The sequence below is a fragment of the Coregonus lavaretus genome (genome assembly GCF_964263955.1).
Source record: "Coregonus lavaretus genome assembly, contig: HAP1_SCAFFOLD_4125, whole genome shotgun sequence".
NCBI classification, from domain to species: domain Eukaryota; kingdom Metazoa; phylum Chordata; class Actinopteri; order Salmoniformes; family Salmonidae; genus Coregonus; species Coregonus lavaretus.
In genome coordinates, this window is record NW_028156420.1 from 32,927 (window position 1) to 53,771 (window position 20,845).

General features: G+C 46.3%; 1 protein-coding gene across 1 annotated transcript in view; it reads right to left on the reverse strand.

The window, feature by feature from the left end:
* Nucleotides 1-16,655, reverse strand: part of LOC311126361 (membrane-associated phosphatidylinositol transfer protein 3-like) — a gene marked incomplete at both ends in the record, with an annotated part of 49,347 nt that extends 32,692 nt beyond the window's left edge. Inside the window, 5 exons of the mRNA XM_084200367.1 lie at nucleotides 10,326-10,496; nucleotides 10,821-10,978; nucleotides 14,099-14,292; nucleotides 15,385-15,519; nucleotides 16,466-16,655. Of these exons, the coding sequence (XP_084056493.1) occupies nucleotides 10,326-10,496; nucleotides 10,821-10,978; nucleotides 14,099-14,292; nucleotides 15,385-15,519; nucleotides 16,466-16,655 (848 nt within the window). The remainder of the gene's footprint in view (nucleotides 1-10,325; nucleotides 10,497-10,820; nucleotides 10,979-14,098; nucleotides 14,293-15,384; nucleotides 15,520-16,465) is intronic.
* Between the last annotated feature and the right edge of the window lie 4,190 nt (nucleotides 16,656-20,845).

Here is a 20,845-nt window from a genome sequence, read left to right on the forward strand (position 1 = left end):
GAGAGGGGTGATAGCAGAGGGCAGGGAGGTAGGAGAGGGGTGAGAGCAGAGGGCAGGGCGGTAGGAAACGGGTGAGAGCAGAGGGCAGGGCGGTAGGAGAGGGGTGAGAGCAGAGGGCAGGGAGGTAGGAGAGGGGTGAGAGCAGAGGGCAGGGAGGTAGGAGAGGGGTGAGAGCAGAGGGCAGGGCGGTAGGAAAGGGGTGAGAGCAGAGGGCAGGGCGGTAGGAGAGGGGTGAGAGCAGAGGGCAGGGCGGTAGGAGAGGGGTGAGAGCAGAGGGCAGGGAGGTAGGAAAGGGGTGAGAGCAGAGGGCAGGGAGGTAGGAGAGGGGTGAGAGGAGAGGGAAAGGGGGTTGGAGGCCCCAGGAAAGGGGTGAGAGCAGAGGGCAAGGAGGTAAGAGAGGGGTGAGAGTAGAGGGCGGGGGGGTAGGAGAGGGGTGAGAGTAGAGGGTGGGGGGGTAGGAGAGGGGTGAGAGGAGAGGGCAAGGAGGTAGGAGAGGGGTGAGAGCAGAGGGCAAGGGGGTTGGAGGCACCAGGAGAGGGGTGAGAGCAGAGGGCAGGGTGGTAGGAGAGGGGTGAGAGAAGAGGGCAGGGAGGTAGGAGAGAGGTGAGAGCAAAGGGCAGGGTGGTAGGAGGCACCAGGAGAGGGGTGAGAGCAGAGGGCAGGGGGGTAGGAGAGGGGTGAGAGAAGAGGGCAGGGGGGTAGGAGGCACCAGGAGAACCAGGAGATAGATAGGGACCACAACACCACTATCAGTATGGAAATAGAGGGGGTTAAGGAGAATGAAAGCACCAAGGTTATGGTGGACAGAGGACAGAAGAAGGAGATTTTCATGATTATACTGGGGCCTTGAAACGTCTCTTTACTACAGCCCGGCTCCAAAGGCATACTGTTCTCTGTGTGTGTGTGTGTGTGTGTGTGTGTGTGTGTGTGTGTGTGTGTGTGTGTGTGTGTGTGTGTGTGTGGTGTGTGCATGTGTGTGTGTGTGTTTGTGTGTGTGTGTGCGTGTGTGTGTATATATTGCTGCAGTACAATGCAAGGACTTAAGTCTCCCTGTGCGATATGAAAGACATAACCATACAAACTCAGGAGTTGACAGTTGCAGAGCACTGGCTGTTTGTCTATTACAGTTGCAGTTCAGTCAATAGAAACACAACCAAACAGAAAGCTGATTTTCTCTGTATTACTGGCCTTCATCACAATAAAGCCTCCACAGTGAGGAGTAGGATTTGAGCACTTCTCCATGTCACCATAGCTTTAAATAATTAATGGGGTGTTTCAGTGTGTTTGTGTTTGTGTGTGCGTGTGCGTGCCTGCGTGGGTGTGTTTTAATTCAACTCATATTTTGACAGCCTCAATGGATAAAAAAATATATATATAAAATAAATCCTATTTTATTTGTCACATGCACAGGTGTAACCCTTACCGTGAAATGCTTACTTACAAGCCCTTAACCAACAATGCAGTTTTAAGAAAAATAAGAGTTAAGAAAAAATATTTACTAAATAAAAGTAAAAAATAAAAGAGCAACAATAAAATAACGAGGCTATATACAGGGGTACAGGTTAGTTGAGGTAATATGTACATGTAGGTAGGGGTAAAGTGACTATGCATATATAATAGATAATAAACAGCGAGAAAAAGCAGCGAGAAAAAAAGGGGAGGGAGGGTCAATGCAAATAGTCCGGGTAGCCATTTGATTAGCTGTTCAGCAGTCTTATGGCTTGGGGGTAGAAGCTGTTTAGAAGCCTTTTGGACCTAGACGGCGCTCCGGTACCGCTTGCCATGCGGTAGCAGAGAGAACAGTCTATGACTAGGGTGGAGTCTGGCAATTTTTTGGCCTTCCTCTGACACCACCTGGTATAGAGGTCCTGGATGGCAGGAAGCTTGGCCCTAGTGATGAACTGGGCCATACGCACTACCCTCTGTAGCGCTTTGCGGTCGGAGGCCGAGCAGTTGCCATACCAGGCGGTGATGCAACTAGTCAGGATGCTCTCGATGGTGCATCTGTAGAACCTTTTGAGGATCGGAGGATCCATGCCAAATCTTTTCAGTCTCCTTAGGGGGAATAGGCGTTGTCGTGCCCTCTTCACGACTGTCTTGGTGTGTTTGGACCATGATAGGTTGTTGGTGATGTGGACACCAAGGAACTTGAAGCTCTCAACCTGCTCCACTACAGCCCAGTCGATGAGAATAGGGGTGTGCTCAGTCCTCCTTTTCCTGTAGTCCACGATCATCTCCTTTGTCTTGCTCACATTGAGGGAGAGGTTGTTGTCCTGGCACCACACTTCCAGGTCTCTGACCTCCTCCCTATAGGCTGTCTCATCGTTGTCGGTGATCAGGCCTACCACTGTTGTGTCGTCGGTAAACTTAATGATGGTGTTGGAGTCATGCTTGGCCACGCAGTCATTGGTGAACAGGGAGTACAGGAGGGGACTAAGCAGGCACCCCTGAGGGGCCCCCGTGTTGAGGATCAGCGTGGCAGATGTGTTGTTACCTACCCTTACCACCTGGGGGAAGCCCGTCAGGAAGTCCAGGATCCAGTTGCAGAGGGAGGTGTTTAGTCCCAGGGTCCTTAGCTTAGTGATGAGCTTTGAGGGCACTATTGTGTTGAACGCTGAGCAGTAGTCAATGAACAGCATTCTCATATAGGTGTTCCTTTTGTCCAGGTGGGAAAGGGCAGTATTGAGTGCAATTGAGATTGCGTCAAGTGTGGATCTGTTGGGGCGGTATGCAAATTGGATTGGGTCTAGGGTTTCTGGGATGATGGTGTTGATGTGAGCCAAGACCAGCCTTTCAAATCACTTCATGGCTACAGACGTGAGTACTACGGGTCGGTAGTCATTTAGGCAGGTTACCTTGGTGTTCTTGGGCACAGGGACTATGGTGGTCTGCTTGAAACATGTACAGTGAGAGAAAAAAGTATTTGATCCCCTGCTGATTTTGTACGTTTGCCCACTGACAAAGACATGATCAGTCTATAATTTTAATGGTAGGTTTATTTGAACAGTGAGAGACAGAATAACAACAAAAAAATCCAGAAAAACGCATGTCAAAAATGTTATAAATTGATTTGCATTTTAATGAGGGAAATAAATATTTGACCCCTCTGCAAAACATGACTTAGTACTTGGTGGCAAAACCCTTGTTGGCAATCACAGAGGTCAGACGTTTCTTGTAGTTGGCCACCAGGTTTGCACACATCTTAGGAGGGATTTTGTCCCACTCCTCTTTGCAGATCTTCTCCAAGTCATTAAGGTTTCGAGGCTGACGTTTGGCAACTCGAACCTTCAGCTCACTCCACAGATTTTCTATGGGATTAAGGTCTGGAGACTGGCTAGGCCACTCCAGGACCTTAATGTGCTTCTTCTTGAACCACTCCTTTGTTGCCTTGGCCGTGTGTTTTGGGTCATTGTCATGCTGAAATACCCATCCACAACCCATTTTCAATGCCCTGGCTGAGGGAAGGAGGTTCTCACCCAAGATTTGACGGTACATGGCCCCGTCCATCGTCCCTTTGATGCGGTGAAGTTGTCCTGTCCCCTTAGCAGAAACCCCCCCCCCAAAGCATAATGTTTACAGCTCCATGTTTGACGGTGGGGATGGTGTTCTTGGGGTCATAGGCAGCATTCCTCCTCCTCCAAACATGGCGAGTTGAGTTGATGCCAAAGAGCTCGATTTTGGTCTCATCTGACCACAACACTTGCACCCAGTTCTCCTCTGAATCATTCAGATGTTCATTGGCAAACTTCAGACGCTGGTGCTCTCATGCATGCTTCAGTGTTGCTTGCCTTGAAGCACGCATAGAAGTCATTTAGCTCATCTGGTAGGCTTGTGTCACTGGGCAGCTGGCGGCTGGGCTTCCCTTTGTAGTCCATAATAGTTTGCAAGCCCTGCCACATCCGATGAGCGTCGGAGCCGGTGTAGTAGGATTCACTCTTAGTCCTGTATTGACGCTTTGCCTGTTTGATGGTTCATCTGAGGGCATAGCGGGATTTCTTATAAGTGTCCGGGTTAGAGTCCAGCTCCTTGAAAGCGGCAGCTCTACCCTTTAGCTCAGTGCGGATGTTGCCTGTAATCCATGGCTTCTGGTTGGGGTATGTACGTACGGTCACTGTGGGGACAACGTCATCGATGCACTTATAGATGAAGCCAGTGACTGATGTGGTATACTCCTCAATGCCATCGGATGAGTCCCGGAACATATTCCAGTCTGTGCTAGCAAAACAGTCCTGTAGCTTAGCATCTGCGTCATCTGACCACTTCCGTATTGAGCGAGTCACTGGTACTTCCTGCTTTACATTTTAGTCATTTAGCAGACGCTCTTATCCAGAGCGACTTACAGTTAGTGAGTGCATACATTTTCATACTGGCAGTTTATTTTTTCGTTTTTGCTTGTAAGCAGGAATCAGGAGGATAGAATTATGGTCAGATTTGCCAAATGGAGGGCGAGGGAGAGCTTTGTACGCGTCTCTGTGTGTGGAGTAAAGGTGGTCTAGAGATTTTTTCCTCTTGTTGCACATGTAACATGCTGGTAGAAATGAGGTAAAACGGATTTAAGTTTCCCTGCATTAAAGTCCCCGACCACTAGGAGCGCCGCCTCTGGATGAGCATTTTCTTGTTTGCTTATGGCTTTATACAGCTCGTTGAGTGCTGTGTTAGTGCCAGCATTGGTTTGTGGTGGTAAATAGACAGCTACAAAAAATATAGATGAAAACTCTCTTGGTAAATAGTGTGGTCTACAGCTTATCATGAGTTACTCTACCTCAGACTTCCTTAATATTTGATTTCGCGTTCAGCTGTTATTAACAAATAGACACAGACTGCCACCCCTTGTCTTACCGGAGGCAGCTGTTCTGTCTTGCCGATGCATGGAAAAACCAGCCAACTGTATATTATCCATGTCGTCGTTCAGCCACGACTCGGTGAAACATAAGATATTACAGTTTTTCATGTCCCGTTGGTAGGATAGTCTTGACCGGAGCTCATCCAGTTTATTCTCCAATGATTGCACATTGGCCAATAGGACAGATGGTAGAGGCAGGTTACCCACTCACCGACGAATTCTCACCTGCGTCCCCTGTATCTGTGTCTTCTCTTCACGCGAATGACAGGGGATTTGTGCCTGGTCAGGTATTTGGAGTAAATCCTTCGCGTCCGACTCGTTAAAATAAATAATCTTAGTCCAGTTCGAGGTGAGTAATAGCTGTTCTGATATCCAGAAGCTCATGGCAGATATCCAAAAGACGGTGGCAGAAACATTATGTACAAAATAAGTTACAAATTACATGAGAAAACACACAAAATAGCACAATTGGTTAAGAGCCTGTAAAAACGCAGCCATCTCCTCCGGTGCCATTATCATTTCCCTTTCATTATCCTCCGGCGCCATTTAGTGGCATAATTAAAAATCAGTAAAGCTGTGAGAGACTGTGGCTTTGTCCCAAATGGCACCCTATTCCCTATATAGAGCACTACTTTAAAAAAAAGAAGTGCTCTATATAGAGAATTGGGTGCCATTTGGGAGGCAGACTGTGAGAGTGTGAAAGTGTCTCCCTTTACCCTCCGCCCCCTTGCTCAACACCAGTCTCTCAAACTACTGATGCACCATGGGATTCCTCCCCTCTAATTAAACATAACATTTTCTAACTGTCAGGGCACTTCTGAATAGGATGACAAATATTTTGAGTAAGCAGTTTCCTAATATGGGGAGTTGCTAACAGGTAATTTGCTGTTGTTGATGTTGTTGTGACATAATTATAATTATTTGCGGTTACTTCATGTAACCGCATGAAGTAGGTTTCTTTCAGCATTTTAGATCTGTGGCACTCCCTTATGAACCATAAGTAAGCTATGTCCGAGCCAGAGTGGTCCATAGGGCAGGAGCCTTTCTCCTGTTTCTGTAGCGTGAAGCAGCTTGATGTACAAGTTCACCCCCTGGACAGAACCAGAACATCTGTAGGTTGCAGTGTACTGTACAGCCTTCGTATTACTTTCTCCCAATGATTTACTTTGAGAGAGGCAGGGGCAGAGGCAAGGTATTTAAGTCTCAATGTCCCAGAAGGAGGCTAAAAACATTATTTATATAAATCAGGGCTTCATTAGAGTGTTAAAGCCAGCCCTCTTGTCCCCGGTGGGATTATTGTGCTACTTAGTACCTACCTACCCTGACACATCTAACCCAGTAATACCACACACACACACACACACACACACACACACATACACACACACACACACACACACACACACACACACACACACACACACACACACACACACACACTGGGGTCTGAGTCTGATCCTCAGAGAGGTATGTGTGCAGTCTAAGGGTAATGTACCACACCAGAGGATGAATTATAATGACTTTGAAACGCAAGGCTTCGGGCCAGACTCGCCTATGTTTCTTTAAGGCAAATAGACAGTGAGAGCTTCAGTTCCACCACTGTGTGTGTGTGAGAGTGTGTATGTGCACGCATTTGTGTGTGTGTGTTTCAGAATCTAATAAATAAGACTTAACTGTGAAATGCTTACTTACGAGCCCTTTCCCAACAATGCAGAGTTCAAAAGTAAGAAAAAATGTATACAGTTGATGTCGGAAGTTTACAAACACCTTAGCCAAATATATTTAAACTCTGTTTTTCACAATTCCTGACATTTAATCCTAGTAAAAAATTCCATGTCTTAGGTCAGTTAGGATCACCACTTTATTTTAAGAATGTGAAATGTCAGAATAATAGTAGAGAGAATGATTTAGTTCAGGTTTTATTTCTTTCATCACATTCCCAGTGGGTCAGAAGTTTACATACACTCAATTAGTATTTGGTAGCATTGCCTTTAAATTGTTTAACTTGGGTCAAACGTTTCGGGTAACCTTCCACAAGCTTCTCACAATAAGTTGTGTGAATTTTGGCCCATTCCTCCTGACAGAGCTGGTGTAACTGAGTCAGGTTTGTAGGCCTCCTTGCTCGCGCACGCTTTTTCAGTTCTGCCCACACATTTTCTATAGGATTAAGGTCAGGGCTTTGTGATGGCCACTCCAATACCTTGACTTTGTTGTCCTTAAGCCATTTTGCCACAACTTTGGAAGTATGCTTGGGGTCATTGTCCATTTGGAAGACCCATTTGCGACCAAGCTTTAACTTCCTGACTGATCCGGGCTCTTCGCTGGCCATGGCAGAACACTGACATTCCTGTCTTGCAGGAAATCACGCACAGAACGAGCAGTATGGCTGGTGGCATTGTCATGCTGGAGGGTCATGTTAGGATGAGCCTGCAGGAAGGGTACCACATGAGGGAGGAGGATGTATTCCCTGTAACGCACAGCACTGAGATTGCCTGCAATGACAACATGCTCAGTCCGATGATGCTGTGACACACCGCCCCAGACCATGACAGACCCTCCACCTCCAAATCGATCCCGCTCCAGAGTACAGGCCTCGGTGTAAAGCTCATTCCTTCGACGATAAACGCGAATCTGACCATCACCCCTGGTGAGACAAAACTGCGACTCGTCAGTGAAGAGCACTTTTTGGCAGTCCTGTCTGGTCCAGCGACGGAGGGTTTGTGCCCATAGGCGACGTTGCCGGTGATGTCTGGTGAGGACCTGCCTTACAACAGGCCTACAAGCCCTCAGTCCAGCCTCTCTCAGCCTATTGCGGACAGTCTGAGCACTGATGGAGGGATTGTGCGTTCCTGGTGCATCTCGGGCAGTTGTTGTTGCCATCCTGTACCTGTCCTGCAGGTGTAATGTCGGATGTACCGATCCTGTGCAGGTGTTGTTACACGTGGTCTGCCACTGTGAGGACAATCAGCTGTCCGTCCTGTCTCCCTGTAGCGCTGTCTTAGGCGTCTCACAGTACGGACATTGCAATTTATTTCCCTGGCCACATCTGCAGTCCTCATGCCTCCTTGCAGCATGCCTAAGGCACATTCACACAGATGAGCAGGGACCCTGGGCATCTTTCTTTTGGTGTTTTTCAGAGTCAGTAGAAAGGCCTCTTTAGTGTCCTAAGTTTTCATAACTGTGACCTTAATTGCCTACCGTCTGTAAGCTGTTAGTGTCTTAACGACCGCTCCACAGGTGCATGTTCACTAATTGTTTATGGTTCATTGAGCAAGCATGGGAAACAGTGTTTAAACCCTTTACAATGAAGATCTGTGAAGTTATTTGGATTTTTACGAATTATCTTTGAAAGACAGGGTCCTGAAAAAGGGACGTTTCTTTTTTTGCTGAGTTTTATATATATATATATATATATATATATATATATATATATATATATATATATATATATATTATATACAGTACCAGTCAAAAGTTTGGACACACCTACTCATTCAAGGGTTTTTCTTTATTTTTACTATTTTCTACATTGTAGAATAATAGTGAAGACATCAAAACTATGAAATAACACATATGGAATCATGTAGTAACCAAAAAAGATGAGTTGGAGTGCAGAGTGAAGGAAAAGCAGCCAACAAGTGGTCAGCATATGTGGGAACTCCTTCAAGACTGTTGGAAAAGCATTCCAGGTGAAGCTGGTCGAGGGAATGTCAAGAGTGTGTAAAGCTGTCATCAAGGCAAAGTGTGGCTACTTTGAATAACCTCAAATATAAAATATAATTTGATTTGTTTAACCTCTTAAGTATCAGACCCTTTTTTTCAATTTTCGCCTAAAATGACATAACCAAATCTAACTGCCTGTAGCTCAGGACCTGAAGCAAGGAAATGCATATTCTTGATACCATTTGAAAGAAAACACTTTGAAGTTTGTGGAAATGTGAAATTAATGTAGGAGAATATAACACATGCAAGAGAAAGGCCACAATATAATATTGCAGTTGTGGTGAAATTTAGATTTTGGCCACTAGATGGCAGCAGTGTGTGTGAAAGTTTCAGATTGATCCAGTGAAGCATTGCAATACTGGACTATTTTCTATCAAGTCTGCCCAAATGTGCCGAATTGGTCAATTGATACATTTTCAAGTACATAACTATAAAGAACATACAAAAATGATATGGTAATACAAAATGTAAGTTTACACTCTCCCAGGAATGTCATACATGATGGACCATTAGCTTATACACTAACTTTCACACATCTAGATGGCCGGGCGGAGTGGGTGTGGAGCCAGAGACAGCAGGGGTTTAAACTGTAGAACCCAGTTCCTACATTTGAATATAAACATTGATTTTATCAAACAAAACGATGCTACATTTTATCTCTGGGACCTTTAGGATGACAAATCAGAGCGAGATTACTGAATGTAAGTAAGTACATTATTTACCTTCAGAGGTGAATGTATCAAACCAGTTACCGTGATAAGTTTTTTGTTGTTGTGCACTCTCCTCAAACAATAGCATGGTATTTTTTCACTGTAATAGCTACTGTAAATTGGACAGTGCAGTTAGATTAACAAGAATTTAAGCTTTCTGCCCATATAAGACATGTCTATGTCCTGAAAGTTTTCTGTTACTTACACCAGTCATGCTAATCACATTAGCGCACGTTAGCTCAACCGTCCCGTATACGGGACACCGATCCCGTAGAGGTTAACACTTTTTTGGTTACTACATGATTCCATATGTGTTATTTCATAGTTTTGATGTCTTCACTATTATTGTCCAATGTAGAAAATAGTAAAAATAAAGAAAAATCCTGGAATGAGTAGGTGTGTCCAAACTTTTGACTGGTACTGTATATATTTAAAAAATATATTTATATGGTGGATTGGAAATTATGCAGACAATTACATTGATGGAAGCTACAATCTATCTGCAATATTAAAGCTGACATCCCCCCCCAAATAAAAATAAAACATATATAAAAGAAAATAAATTAGTACGGGTTGCCATTTCATTAACTGTTCAGCAGTCTTATGGCTTGGGGTAGAAGCTGTTCAGGAGCCTTTTGGTCCCAGACTTGGCGTGCGATAGCAGAAAGAACAGTCTATGAATTGTGTGGCTGGAGTCTTTTACAATTTTTAGGGCCTTCCTCTGACACTGCCTGGTATAGAGATCCTGGATGGCAGGGAGCTCGGCCCCAGTGATGTACTGGGCCGTACGCACTACCCTCTGTAGCGCCTCGCAGTCGGATGCCAAGCAGTTGCCATACTAAGTGGTGATGCAGCCAGTCAAGATGTTCTCAGTGGTGCAGCTATTGAACCAACCTACTTAGAATTCTACAAATGTTTCACACTGGCTTTGAAATGCAAAACCCAAAATATGTTTAATACAGTACAGCGATACAATTATAAAAGAGAATACGCTGGTATCTCCTCCTTAGTTTAATTGATTTTCTATTAACAGTTTCCCACTGACTCACCTATGAGTGTGGAGCGTCCTTCTCCCAGGGGGTAGCGCTGGTAGCGCGGCATGGGGAAGGGGGGCAGCTTGTGGAAGAGGGGCTCCAGCAGGGGCTCTAGTCTGGAGGCAGAGGGGTCCGAGGGATAGAACAGGTTGAAGATCTGGGTGCAGGCAGGACGGAGTTGACTCACTGAGAGACACGACAGCAGACAGCAGAGATTAGGGAGCGCTTGTGAACTCATAAATTATAAGGCTTGTGTGTACAAAATGTGTAATGTGATGTGTGGGAAAGGTAGCCCTCTACATATATTTGTAGTCTAGAAAGGCTTTAAAAAGCTGCATCTGCTGTATGTAGTACAATTATGAAGTAGTGGACTTTTCAAGCAAAATAAGTATGAAGATCGATCTGGTCCATCAGAGAGGTAGCTAAACATTGTGGGGAAGGTGTTGCATCAGGGACTGCCTAGACACAGAGGTGTGTGAGAAGTGTGTGTGTTTCTCTAACAACATCTACCCTGGACAGCAGGCAGTACGGTGCGTCTCATGGCCAGCACCAGGCCCAGTGGACAGCCCAGCAGGAAACATTCGGAAACCTCAAAGTCAAACCTCCCTGGGTTCAAAATCAGACTACTGCTGCTGCCGGGACGCAGGTCCACCCCCTCCTGCATCAGACTGGGAGAAGGGAAAGGAGAGAGGGAGGTGCAGAGGGATGGATGGAAGGAGAGAGGGAGGTGCAGAGGGATGGATGGAAGGAGAGAGGGAGGTGAAAGAGAAGAGGGAGGTAGAGAGAAAAATGACAAACCAAATCTACAAATGTTGCAATCCCTGTAGAAAAACAGAAAGAGAGAGGCGAGGGAGGCTGACTCGAATTGAAATACAAGCCTGCATCTCAATCACTCAGTATAATGGATTTTGACTACTCAGTCCACTGTGTGTGTCCTGAGTGGGCAGGTAAAATAACAGGTTGGTTGAACATGTGTGTGGTAAGCATGTTATCTGGGAGAGGAGACTGGGGCTTTAGTAAGGCCCTAGCCCATTCTGACTCAGTCTGAAAAGCTCTCCTCTCTCTCCCTGGTAGAGCAGAGAGACGGATGGGGCTTGCGGATGTTTAAACAGCCAAGCTGGCCTTAAACCTACTGCCTGGCTATAACTCTACAGACCCTGAAGTTGTAGAAGACCTCTTGACCCTCCAGCCCAACCAAAACTAACACTTCCACCACTAAGGCCAGCATGGAGAGAAGGATTATGGTATGTGGCCAGCCTAAGATGGAAAATCAATCCGCCTTGGATTGCCGGCTGCTCTCTTTGTCTTTCGTCTTCCCACTGCCTGCCTCTCTCACTTGCTCTAACTTCTGACCTCCTTTCCTGCCCTCCATTAATCCACCTCTTTCTGCTGGGGTCTGAACGCCACAGGCTGTCGTCTCATTGGCCAAGAGAGAGATAGAGTTAGAATGAGAGAGTGAAGGAAAGAGCGAGAGAGAGATTCAGATTCAGAAAACGTTAATGTCCTCAGAGAGGCAATTCATTTTGCAGCAGTCATAGAACATATCACATATAAAAAAGGAAAAAACTAATAGCAAAGGATATTTACAAGGCAGTAGGCAGGGTAAATGCAATTTCGTAGTGCAAGTGGTAAATTGCAATTAGTCCAACACTTTGTAAAGATGCAGAATTGCATTCGGAATAAAAGAGTACTTGGCCCTATTTTTTTTTAACCTTAGGTAGTCTATACCTGCGGCCAGAGGGAAGGAGCTGGAATTCGAAGTGGAATGGGTGGGAAGAGTCAACCCCTATTTTATTCGACTTCTGGAGGGCTCTGCCCAGGTACAGAGATGACAGTTCTTGCTGTTGCTGCCCCACAATTTTTCCGCAAGTCCTGACTATCCTGCCCAACCTATTTTTCTGTGCAACCTTCATATTCCCAAACCAGTAGGTCAAACAGTAGGACAGAATGCGCTCAATGAATGAGAACCATGATGGTTGGATTAACATACAAAAGTGCAGTTTCCGTAGGAAATACAGTCTCTGTTGGCCTTTCTTAAAAATAGCGTCAGTACACTGATCCCAGGACAGTTTGTTGTCAATGACTAGCCCAAGGTATTTGCACTCCTCCACTATTTCGATGGGCTCACCTTTTATCAGTGATGGTGTGTGCATGGTCGTGTTCCTTCGAAAGTCAATCACCATGTCCTTTTTTTTTGATGAGAGAGAGAGAGAGACAAGGAGAGAGAGAAACTCTCTGTCCGATCACGACTCCAACAGAGGAAGGAGAAAAGGCTTTTGTTGTTAGCAGAGTACCTACTGGGAAATTCCCTGGTTGAGGTGGAAAAGGAAGCTCCTGACACGCAGGTGACCCGGAGATAGGCAGTCTTCCCAGAGGCTCCTGATGTGTGGGCTGATGCCTGGGAATCACAGCTCTAATAATAACCTAAACTGAGCCAGAGCAGAGCCCTCCCTGTGACCGGGCGGTGATGCCCTGTGGGAAGGGCCGGGGGAACTTTCATCCTCCTCCTCCTCCCTCCTCCACACTGCTGAGCTGACTGGGGTTTTAATTAAGAGAATAACAAGCAGGGGGAGAAGACGATAAGAGGTGCGTCACCATGGACACGCTACGGAATCAGTGTGAACAAGTCAAATCTCTGAGAGAGTAGTGCTGAGTCCCAAATGGCATCGTATTACCTATATAGTGCATTACTTTTGACCAGAGCCCCACGAGTAGTGTACTAAATAGGGAATAGGATGCCATTTAGGATGCAGCCTAGGTTGCCAGGGATCTGGCTACTGTAGCCATATAAATAAAATGCTATTTCTATGACTGTGACTATGCTGACGTGGGCCTCACTGGAGCATGTGATTTGGAATAGGAAGACTGGTTGCTTGGTGCTGGTTAATTGGTAGCATCGTAGGGAGCTGAGAGCTCCCCATCCACCCAGCTATAGCTACATTCACCTGCAGTAGTCAGTGTCCTATGCACACTGGCACTGCCACAAATAGGCTATTTATATCCCAGAGCAGGCAGGCAGGTAGACACACAGGCAGGCAGGTAGACAGGCAGAAAGGCAGGCAGAAAGGGACACATTGCAGAGTGACACACTTAGAGATAGACCATCCCATGACAACCTGGCTAAGGGCCAGATAGCTACAGTACTTCTGGGTTATCCCATCACACCACAAAGAACATAGATGGATGGACGTGCACTTATACACACATCATTAAAAATGTCAATAGAAATGTCTGGAATAAACATTGGGTATAGAACTGCGTGATCATTAAAAATATATTCAGATATGAATCTAATGACAGTGGTATAGGCCAAGAATGTGATGGTAGGAGTATACTCTTATGGGATTTTCCCTAAGTCTGAGTATCTACAGTATTTAAAATATATCTTAATTGAATCGGAATGTCAACAGAGTCCTTGCCAAGAGAGGTAAAAGGCAGAATAATCCCCACTGTGTCTATCACTGGTATGAGGAAAGGGAAAAGTATACTTACTACCTCCTCATAATCCAACCACGATGCATGAATTGCACTCTTGGAGGTATTGCCCACACTTTTGGAGGACAATAGAAATTGAAATTAGAGTTAGGGTTGAGCCCGGGGTGTGGACATGAAGCTAGGGTTAGGCTTATGGCTAGGGTTATGTTTGAACCGGGTATGGACATGAAGCTAGGGTTAGGGTTATGGTTAAGGCTAGGGTTAGGGTTGAACTGGGGTGTGGACATGAAGCTAGGGTTAGGGCTGTGATAAGGGTTAGCTTCCATCAGGGTACTGTTCTCTGTTTACAGTACCTGCTGAAGAAGCTGTGTTGTCCAGTAGATGTATCTCCATCATACGAGTCGCTCTGTTTCCTGATGAGGGGCTGTCTGCCCTGGCTGTGTTCATCGCTGGGCAGGGCCGAGATATCAATGTTGCTCTTACTCAGCCTCTTACTGGAGCTGAGGCCCAGGCTGGGGCTGTGACAGGGGCTGTCCTCATGGTTATCCTGTGTGGGAGGAAGAGAGCGTGGGACACAAGCCTTCACGGTTCACTCACACTCAAATACCATAACTGTACAAAAATAAGCAGCTCATTGCTAATCCAAGCTGGCTAGCTACCAGACCTGGGTGCATTTGAGTATTTGTATTTGAAATACTTATTTTCTGTGTATGAGTATTTTTCAAATAATATGGCCGAATCAACTATTCTATTTGAAGTATTTGAAAGTATTTTCAAATAATTTCCTATAAATAGCCTATAATTTCAAACTACAGTATGTTAAAATACTTGTTTCCAAATACATTATTTCAAATACCCCTAGGACCAAACAGACTCGGGTTTAAATGCATGGAGTATTTAAATATTTGTATTTGAAAATACACTTGTCTGTGTATTTCAGTATTTTTCAAATACATACCAATACTTTCCATGTGTATTTCCAAATACATTCTAATATTCAAGTACTTTCTTTTAAATGACTCTGAAAGTAATTGAAATACCCTAAAAAGTATTTGAACCCACGTCTGCTAACTACAGAGAGAGATTGATCCTGTTTTATGTTTGAGAGAGTAGTAGTGGGAAAAGTATATTTGAGGTTAGAGAGAGAGAGGGGGGAACTATGAGAACAGACAGAGAAGAATAGAGAGAGTGAGAAATAGAGAGAGAGAGAAATGAATAGAGAGAGAGAGAGAGAGAGAGAGAGAGAGAGAGAGAGAGAGAGCAAGGGGAAGAGGGAGAGGGAGCGGGAGAGGGGGGAGAGGTTCGGACAGAGAGAGCAGCCCAGGCGATCATGCAGTGGTAACTGGGTGCAAACAAACAGGAAAAGACAGGCCAGCTTAGGACGGAGAGAGAGGACACCGAGTCATTTCAAGGTCTTGGCCTGGATAGCATAGGGTAGGAGAGATTGTCTGAGAGGAAAGCTGTCTGAACAGAGAAGATCTTACACAATTCTAGCTACACGCCATGGGGAGAAAGTTGAAAGCACTAACTGAAATTGTAATGCCTCAATTCAAAATTATCTTAGGGGCATCAAAAAGTGCAGTTTTACAGAACATGTTAGAGAGCATGTTGATTGAGTTGTAATGTGTCATGCTCCTACCTTGAGGCTCTCAGTGCTGTTGTTCCTGCTGCTGCTGTGGCTGCTGTGCTGCCTCTGGCTGCTACTACTGCTGCTGCTGAAACACAGGGCATCGAAGCACAGCACACCTCCCACACAGTCGCCCATCACACACACCTGGACGTGAACACACACACACACATGCACGCACAGACGCACACACACACACCGTTTTAGAAACCCTCGCTCCACTCAATCAATGTTGGCAGCCAAGCAGCCAGATTTGGGCCCTGTGCCTGTTCAGATCCACAGTCGAATCTGAATGTCAATAGCACACTTCATTAGGACTGACTCAGTCTGAGGGAACAACATATTTCTCCTTAATTGGTTTGACGTGCCACCATTGTACTTGGCTTCCTGACTTGGAATTGCGATATGACCACAAATCTTGTCAAAGTTATGCAAGGAGAGGAAGTTCAATATAATAGAGTTTATACATTGTATGGTTTTGCCAATAATGTGCTCTTGAAAATTACAGCGCTTAATTAGAACAGGTCCTTATCAAAGAGGGCATTGTCCACAGGTGTGTGAGAGTTAATGGGGTCTGCAGACAGCATGTTAAAGCTGCAGGCCTCTGGCGACATTAGTTCCCACAGTGAACACAGAGGATTACCCAGCCCTCTCTATCCCAATCATCACTTCCTCTGGAAATCATTGGCTTCCATTAAACGGACTGCAGCACATTATTGGATTTGGCATGAGAGATTAAAGGGAACACTCTCCTCTTCTCCTCCCTCGTTCCTTACAGTAGGATTCATCTCCAGTCAGTCAATGTGACCCTGTGGGAGCCAGGGGGACACTTTAGAGGATGGACCCACTTGGACAGTAAAGCCCTTTATGGGGGGACACTTCAGGAGGACGGACCCACCTGGCCAGTGAAGCCCTATATGGGGGCCACTTTAGAGGATGGACCCACCTGGCCAGTGAAGCCCTATATGGGGGGACACTTTAGAGGACGGACCCACCTGGCCAGTGAAGCCTTATATGGGGGGACACTTTAGAGGACGGACCCACCTGGCCAGTGAAGCCCTGTCTGGAGGGACACTTTAGAGGACGGACTTACCTGTCCGGTGAAGCCCTGTCCGTCCTGGGACGCGAGGAAGCTGTGGTAGACCTGGTTGGCACGGGTGATGAGGGTTGCCACGGCGTCCTGGTAGTGTGGCGCAGCGATGGCGAGGAGCGGGAGGGCAGCCAGGGGCAGGTGGTCAACGCTGCTGGACACACAGCTCTCATCATAGCTGTATGGGTTCAGACTGGAGGGGACAGGAAGGAGGGGGACACATAACCGAAAGTGAGTCATTTGTGAGCCTTGAACAACAATCAATTAAATTCAATAAAAAAATTAAAAAACATTATTTATCCCAGTAAAATGACTTGTGTTGCCATAGTTTCGTGTCTTACATGGAGAATGGAATGTACCTATATGGTGAATGGAGATCCCTCTGACATTTATCAACAGGCATTCATTCATCAAGCGTTTCCACTGCACAAAAATGTAATGGGAAATGGAATTTAGAAAAAGTATTGTAATTGGCTGCTTCTGTTAATCCAAGGTTATTTTGGGAAAAAGAGCCAACAAAAGGATTTGTTACCCCGGAACGTATAAATATGATGAATGAGCATGTGGCTATTCAGCTCTCTCTCTCTCTCTCTCTCTCTCTCTCTCTCTCTCTCTCTCTCTCTCTCTTGCTCTCTCACTCTCTCTCTCAAAATCTCTCCAACTCTCTCTCTCTCCCACTCTCTCTACAGGTGCAGGCTGGCAGACTCTCACCTGCTGGCACAACCTCTCCTCTGCCTGTCTGATAGCACCCTACGCTCTGTTTATCAGATGTGTTTGTGTGCACGTGTGCGTGTGTACGCACGCGTGTGTCTTTTTTCTGTGTGTGACAGTGCTGCACGCCACAGCGTCCGAGACCCTTTATCCAACAGTGTGAGGAACCAGTGAAGGATAGAGCGGGCAGGGGCAAGGCTAACAGCTGTACCAACCCTATCGCCATCCTTCAGCAGCTCAGATTACAGGAGCTGGCCAATGCCGTGCCAAGCTTGTGTGGCCTACCACTTCGCGGCTGAGCCGTTGTTGCTCCTAGACGTCTCCATTTCACAATAACAGCACTTACAGTTGACCAGGGCAGCTCTAGCAGGGCAGAAATTTGACGAACTGACTTGTTGGAAAGGTGGCATCCTATGACAGTGCCACGTTGAAAGTCACTGAGCTCTTCAGTAGGGGCCATTCTACTGCCAGTGTTTGTCTATGGAGATTGCATGGCTGTGTGTTTTATACAAATGGCAACAACGGGTGTGGCTGAAATAGCCAAATCCACTCATTTGAAGGGGTGTCTCTTCTCCTTACAGTGTAGCTGTAAGGAGAAGAGACCAGAGCAGCCTCCCAATACAATAAGGGGGGGTGTCTCAAATTGCACCCTATTCCCTATATAGTGCACTACTTTTAACCAGGGCCCTAGAGCTCTGACCAAACGTAGTGCCCTCTATAGGGAATAGGGTGCCATTTGGGATGGACCCAGAGCCTGGAGGGACCTGTATCAAATCAAATCAAATGTTATTTGTCACATGTACTGAATACAACAGGTGTAGACCTTACAGTGAAATGTTTACTTACAAGCCCTTAACCAACAATGCAGTTCAAGAAATAGAGTTAAGAAAATATTTACTAAATAAACTAAAGTAAAATATAAAATAAAAAGTAACACAATAAAATAACAATAACGAGGCTATCTACAGGGGGTACCGGTACCGAGTCAATGTGCGGGTGTACAGGTTAGTTGAGGTAATTTGTACATCTAGGTAGGGGTAAAGTGACTATGCATAGATAATAAACAGCGAGTAGCAGAAGTGTAAAAACAAAGGTTGGGGGGGGGGGTGGTCAATGTAAACAGTCCGGTTGGCCATTTGATTAATTGTTCAGCAGTCTTATGGCTTGGGGGTAGAAGCTGTTAAGGAGCCTTTTGGACCTAGACTGCTACCGCTTGCCGTGCGGTAGCAGAGAGAAGAGTCTATGACTTGGGTGACTGGAGTCTTTGACAATTTTTTGGGCCTTCCTCTGACACCGCCTAGTATATAGGTCCTGGATGGCAGGAAGCTTGGCCCCAGTGATGTACTGGGCCGTACGCACTACCCTCTGTAGCGCCTTACAGTCGGATGCCGAGCAGTTGCCATACCAGACGGTGATGCAACCGGTCAGGATGCTCTCGATGGTGCAGCTGTATAGCTTTTTGAGGATCTGGGGACCCATGCCAAATCTTTTCAGTCTCCTGAGGGGGAAAAGTTGTTGTCGTGCCCTCTTCACAACTGTCTTGGTGTGTTTGGACCATGATAGTTTGTTGGTGATGTGGACACCAAGGAACTTGAAACTCCCGACCCGCTCCACTACAGCCCCGTCGATGTGAATGGGGGCATACTTGGCCCTCCTTTTCCTGTAGTCCACGATCAGCTCCTTTGTCTTGCTCACATTGAGGAAGAGGTTGTTGTCCTGGCACCACACTGCCAGGTCTCTGACCTCCTCGCTATAGGCTGTCTCATCGTTGTCGGTGATCAGGCCTACCACTGTTGTGTCAGCAGCAAACGATGATGGTGTTGGAGTCGTGCTTGGCCACGCAGTCATGGGTGAACAGGGAGTACAGGAGGGGACTAAGCACACACCCCTGTGGGTCCCCCGTGTTGAGGATCAGCATGGCAGATGTGTTGTTGCCTACCCTTACCACCTGGGAGCTTTGAGGGCACTATGGTGTTGAACGCTAAGCTGTAGTCAATGAACAGCATTCTCACATAGGTGTTCCTTTTGTCCAGGTGGGAAAGGGCAGTGTGGAGTGCGATTGAGATTGCGTCATCTATGGATCTGTTGGGGCGGTATGCGAATTGGATTGGGTCTAGGGTTTCCTGGATGATGGTGTTGATGTGAGCCATGACCAGCCTTTCAAAGCACTTCATGGCTACCGACGTGAGTGCTACATGGCGGTAGTAATTTAGGCAGGTTACCTTCTCTTTCTTGGGCACAGGGACAATGGTGGTCTGCTTGAAACATGTAGGTATTACAGACTCAGTCAGGGAGAGGTTGAAAATGTCAGTGAAGACACTTGCCAGTTGGTACACGCATGTTCTGAGTACACGTCCTGGTAATCCGTCTGTCCCCGCGGCCTTGTGAATGTTGACCTGTTTAAAGGTCTTGTTCACATCGGCTACGGAGAGCGTGATCACACATCCGTAGCAGCTGGTGCTCTCATGTATGCTTCAGTGTTGCTTACCTCGAAGCAAGCATAAAAGGCATTTAGCCCGTCTGGTAGGCTCGTGTCACTGGCCAGCTCGCGGCTGTGTTTCCCTTTGTAGTAGGGGGTGTGAGGGGTGTCAAACACCCCCTAGGATGGGGTCTGCATGGTGTGAAGACCTAGCAGTATCCCTGTAGACACACTACCATTGATGAGAACATCCAGGAGAGAAATGAGCTTCCCAGGTGGATGGCAAGCTAAAGCTGTGATGTCTGGCTGTTACTGTAAAGGGAGTAGCCCTGCTCTCTCTCTCTCTCTCTCTCTCTCTCTCTCTCTCTCTCTCTCTGTCTCTCTGTCTCTCTCTCTCTCTCTCTCTCTCTCTCTCTCTCTCTCTCTCTCTCTCTGTCTCTCTGTCTCTCTGTCTCTCTGTCTCTCTCTCTCTCTCTCTCTCTCTCTCTCTCTCTCTCTCTCTCTGTGAACAGATCCCATGTGTCTGTGGTGGGGAACATGGAGCATGAAACTGTGACACCACTATAATAAGACACCTACAGTATACAGGTGATAGGAACAGTTTTCTGTTCAGTTATTTCACAGGTACAGTTAGGCAATGTGCTAGGTAAAAGGTTCAGTTTGACTAGAATGTATCTGAAGCTGGTACAATGCCACCAGAATGGCCGACTGTCTGCTTTTAAAGCTGAGTACTGTAAGTACTTAGATTGTAACAGCGTTACTATATAGGTTATCCATCGGTAGTCACTCTCAAGGCCCTGTGTAATGTACTGAGGGCAAGGTCATAGTTATAGCTGTGCTGTGTCATGCTGTTCCTGTCGTGTTAACAGAGCCCTGTAGAGCCCCCTGCTGCTGGCACAGGACACAGACATTACCTTAACGCTGCTGGCCAGGACACACACATTACCATAACACCCCTGGACAGGCGGTTACACGGCCAGGACCAAGGTCAAAGGGCACCTAGACACAACCCAACAAGACAACACAAAGCTTCTCTCGTCAGCCTGTTCTTTATTTATTTATAGAGATGGATAATTAGTAATCTACTTATGCAAACACCTGCTGTTGGTATTGCTGTGGGATGTTTATTCTTCGCCTTTATAGTGTCCAGACAATGCTTTGTTACTAAGTTTCACTGTAATTGGAAGTCGAATATACAGCTATGTTGTTGTTGGTTGAGTTAAAGTTGGGCTGGGAATCTAATTTCTTGGAGG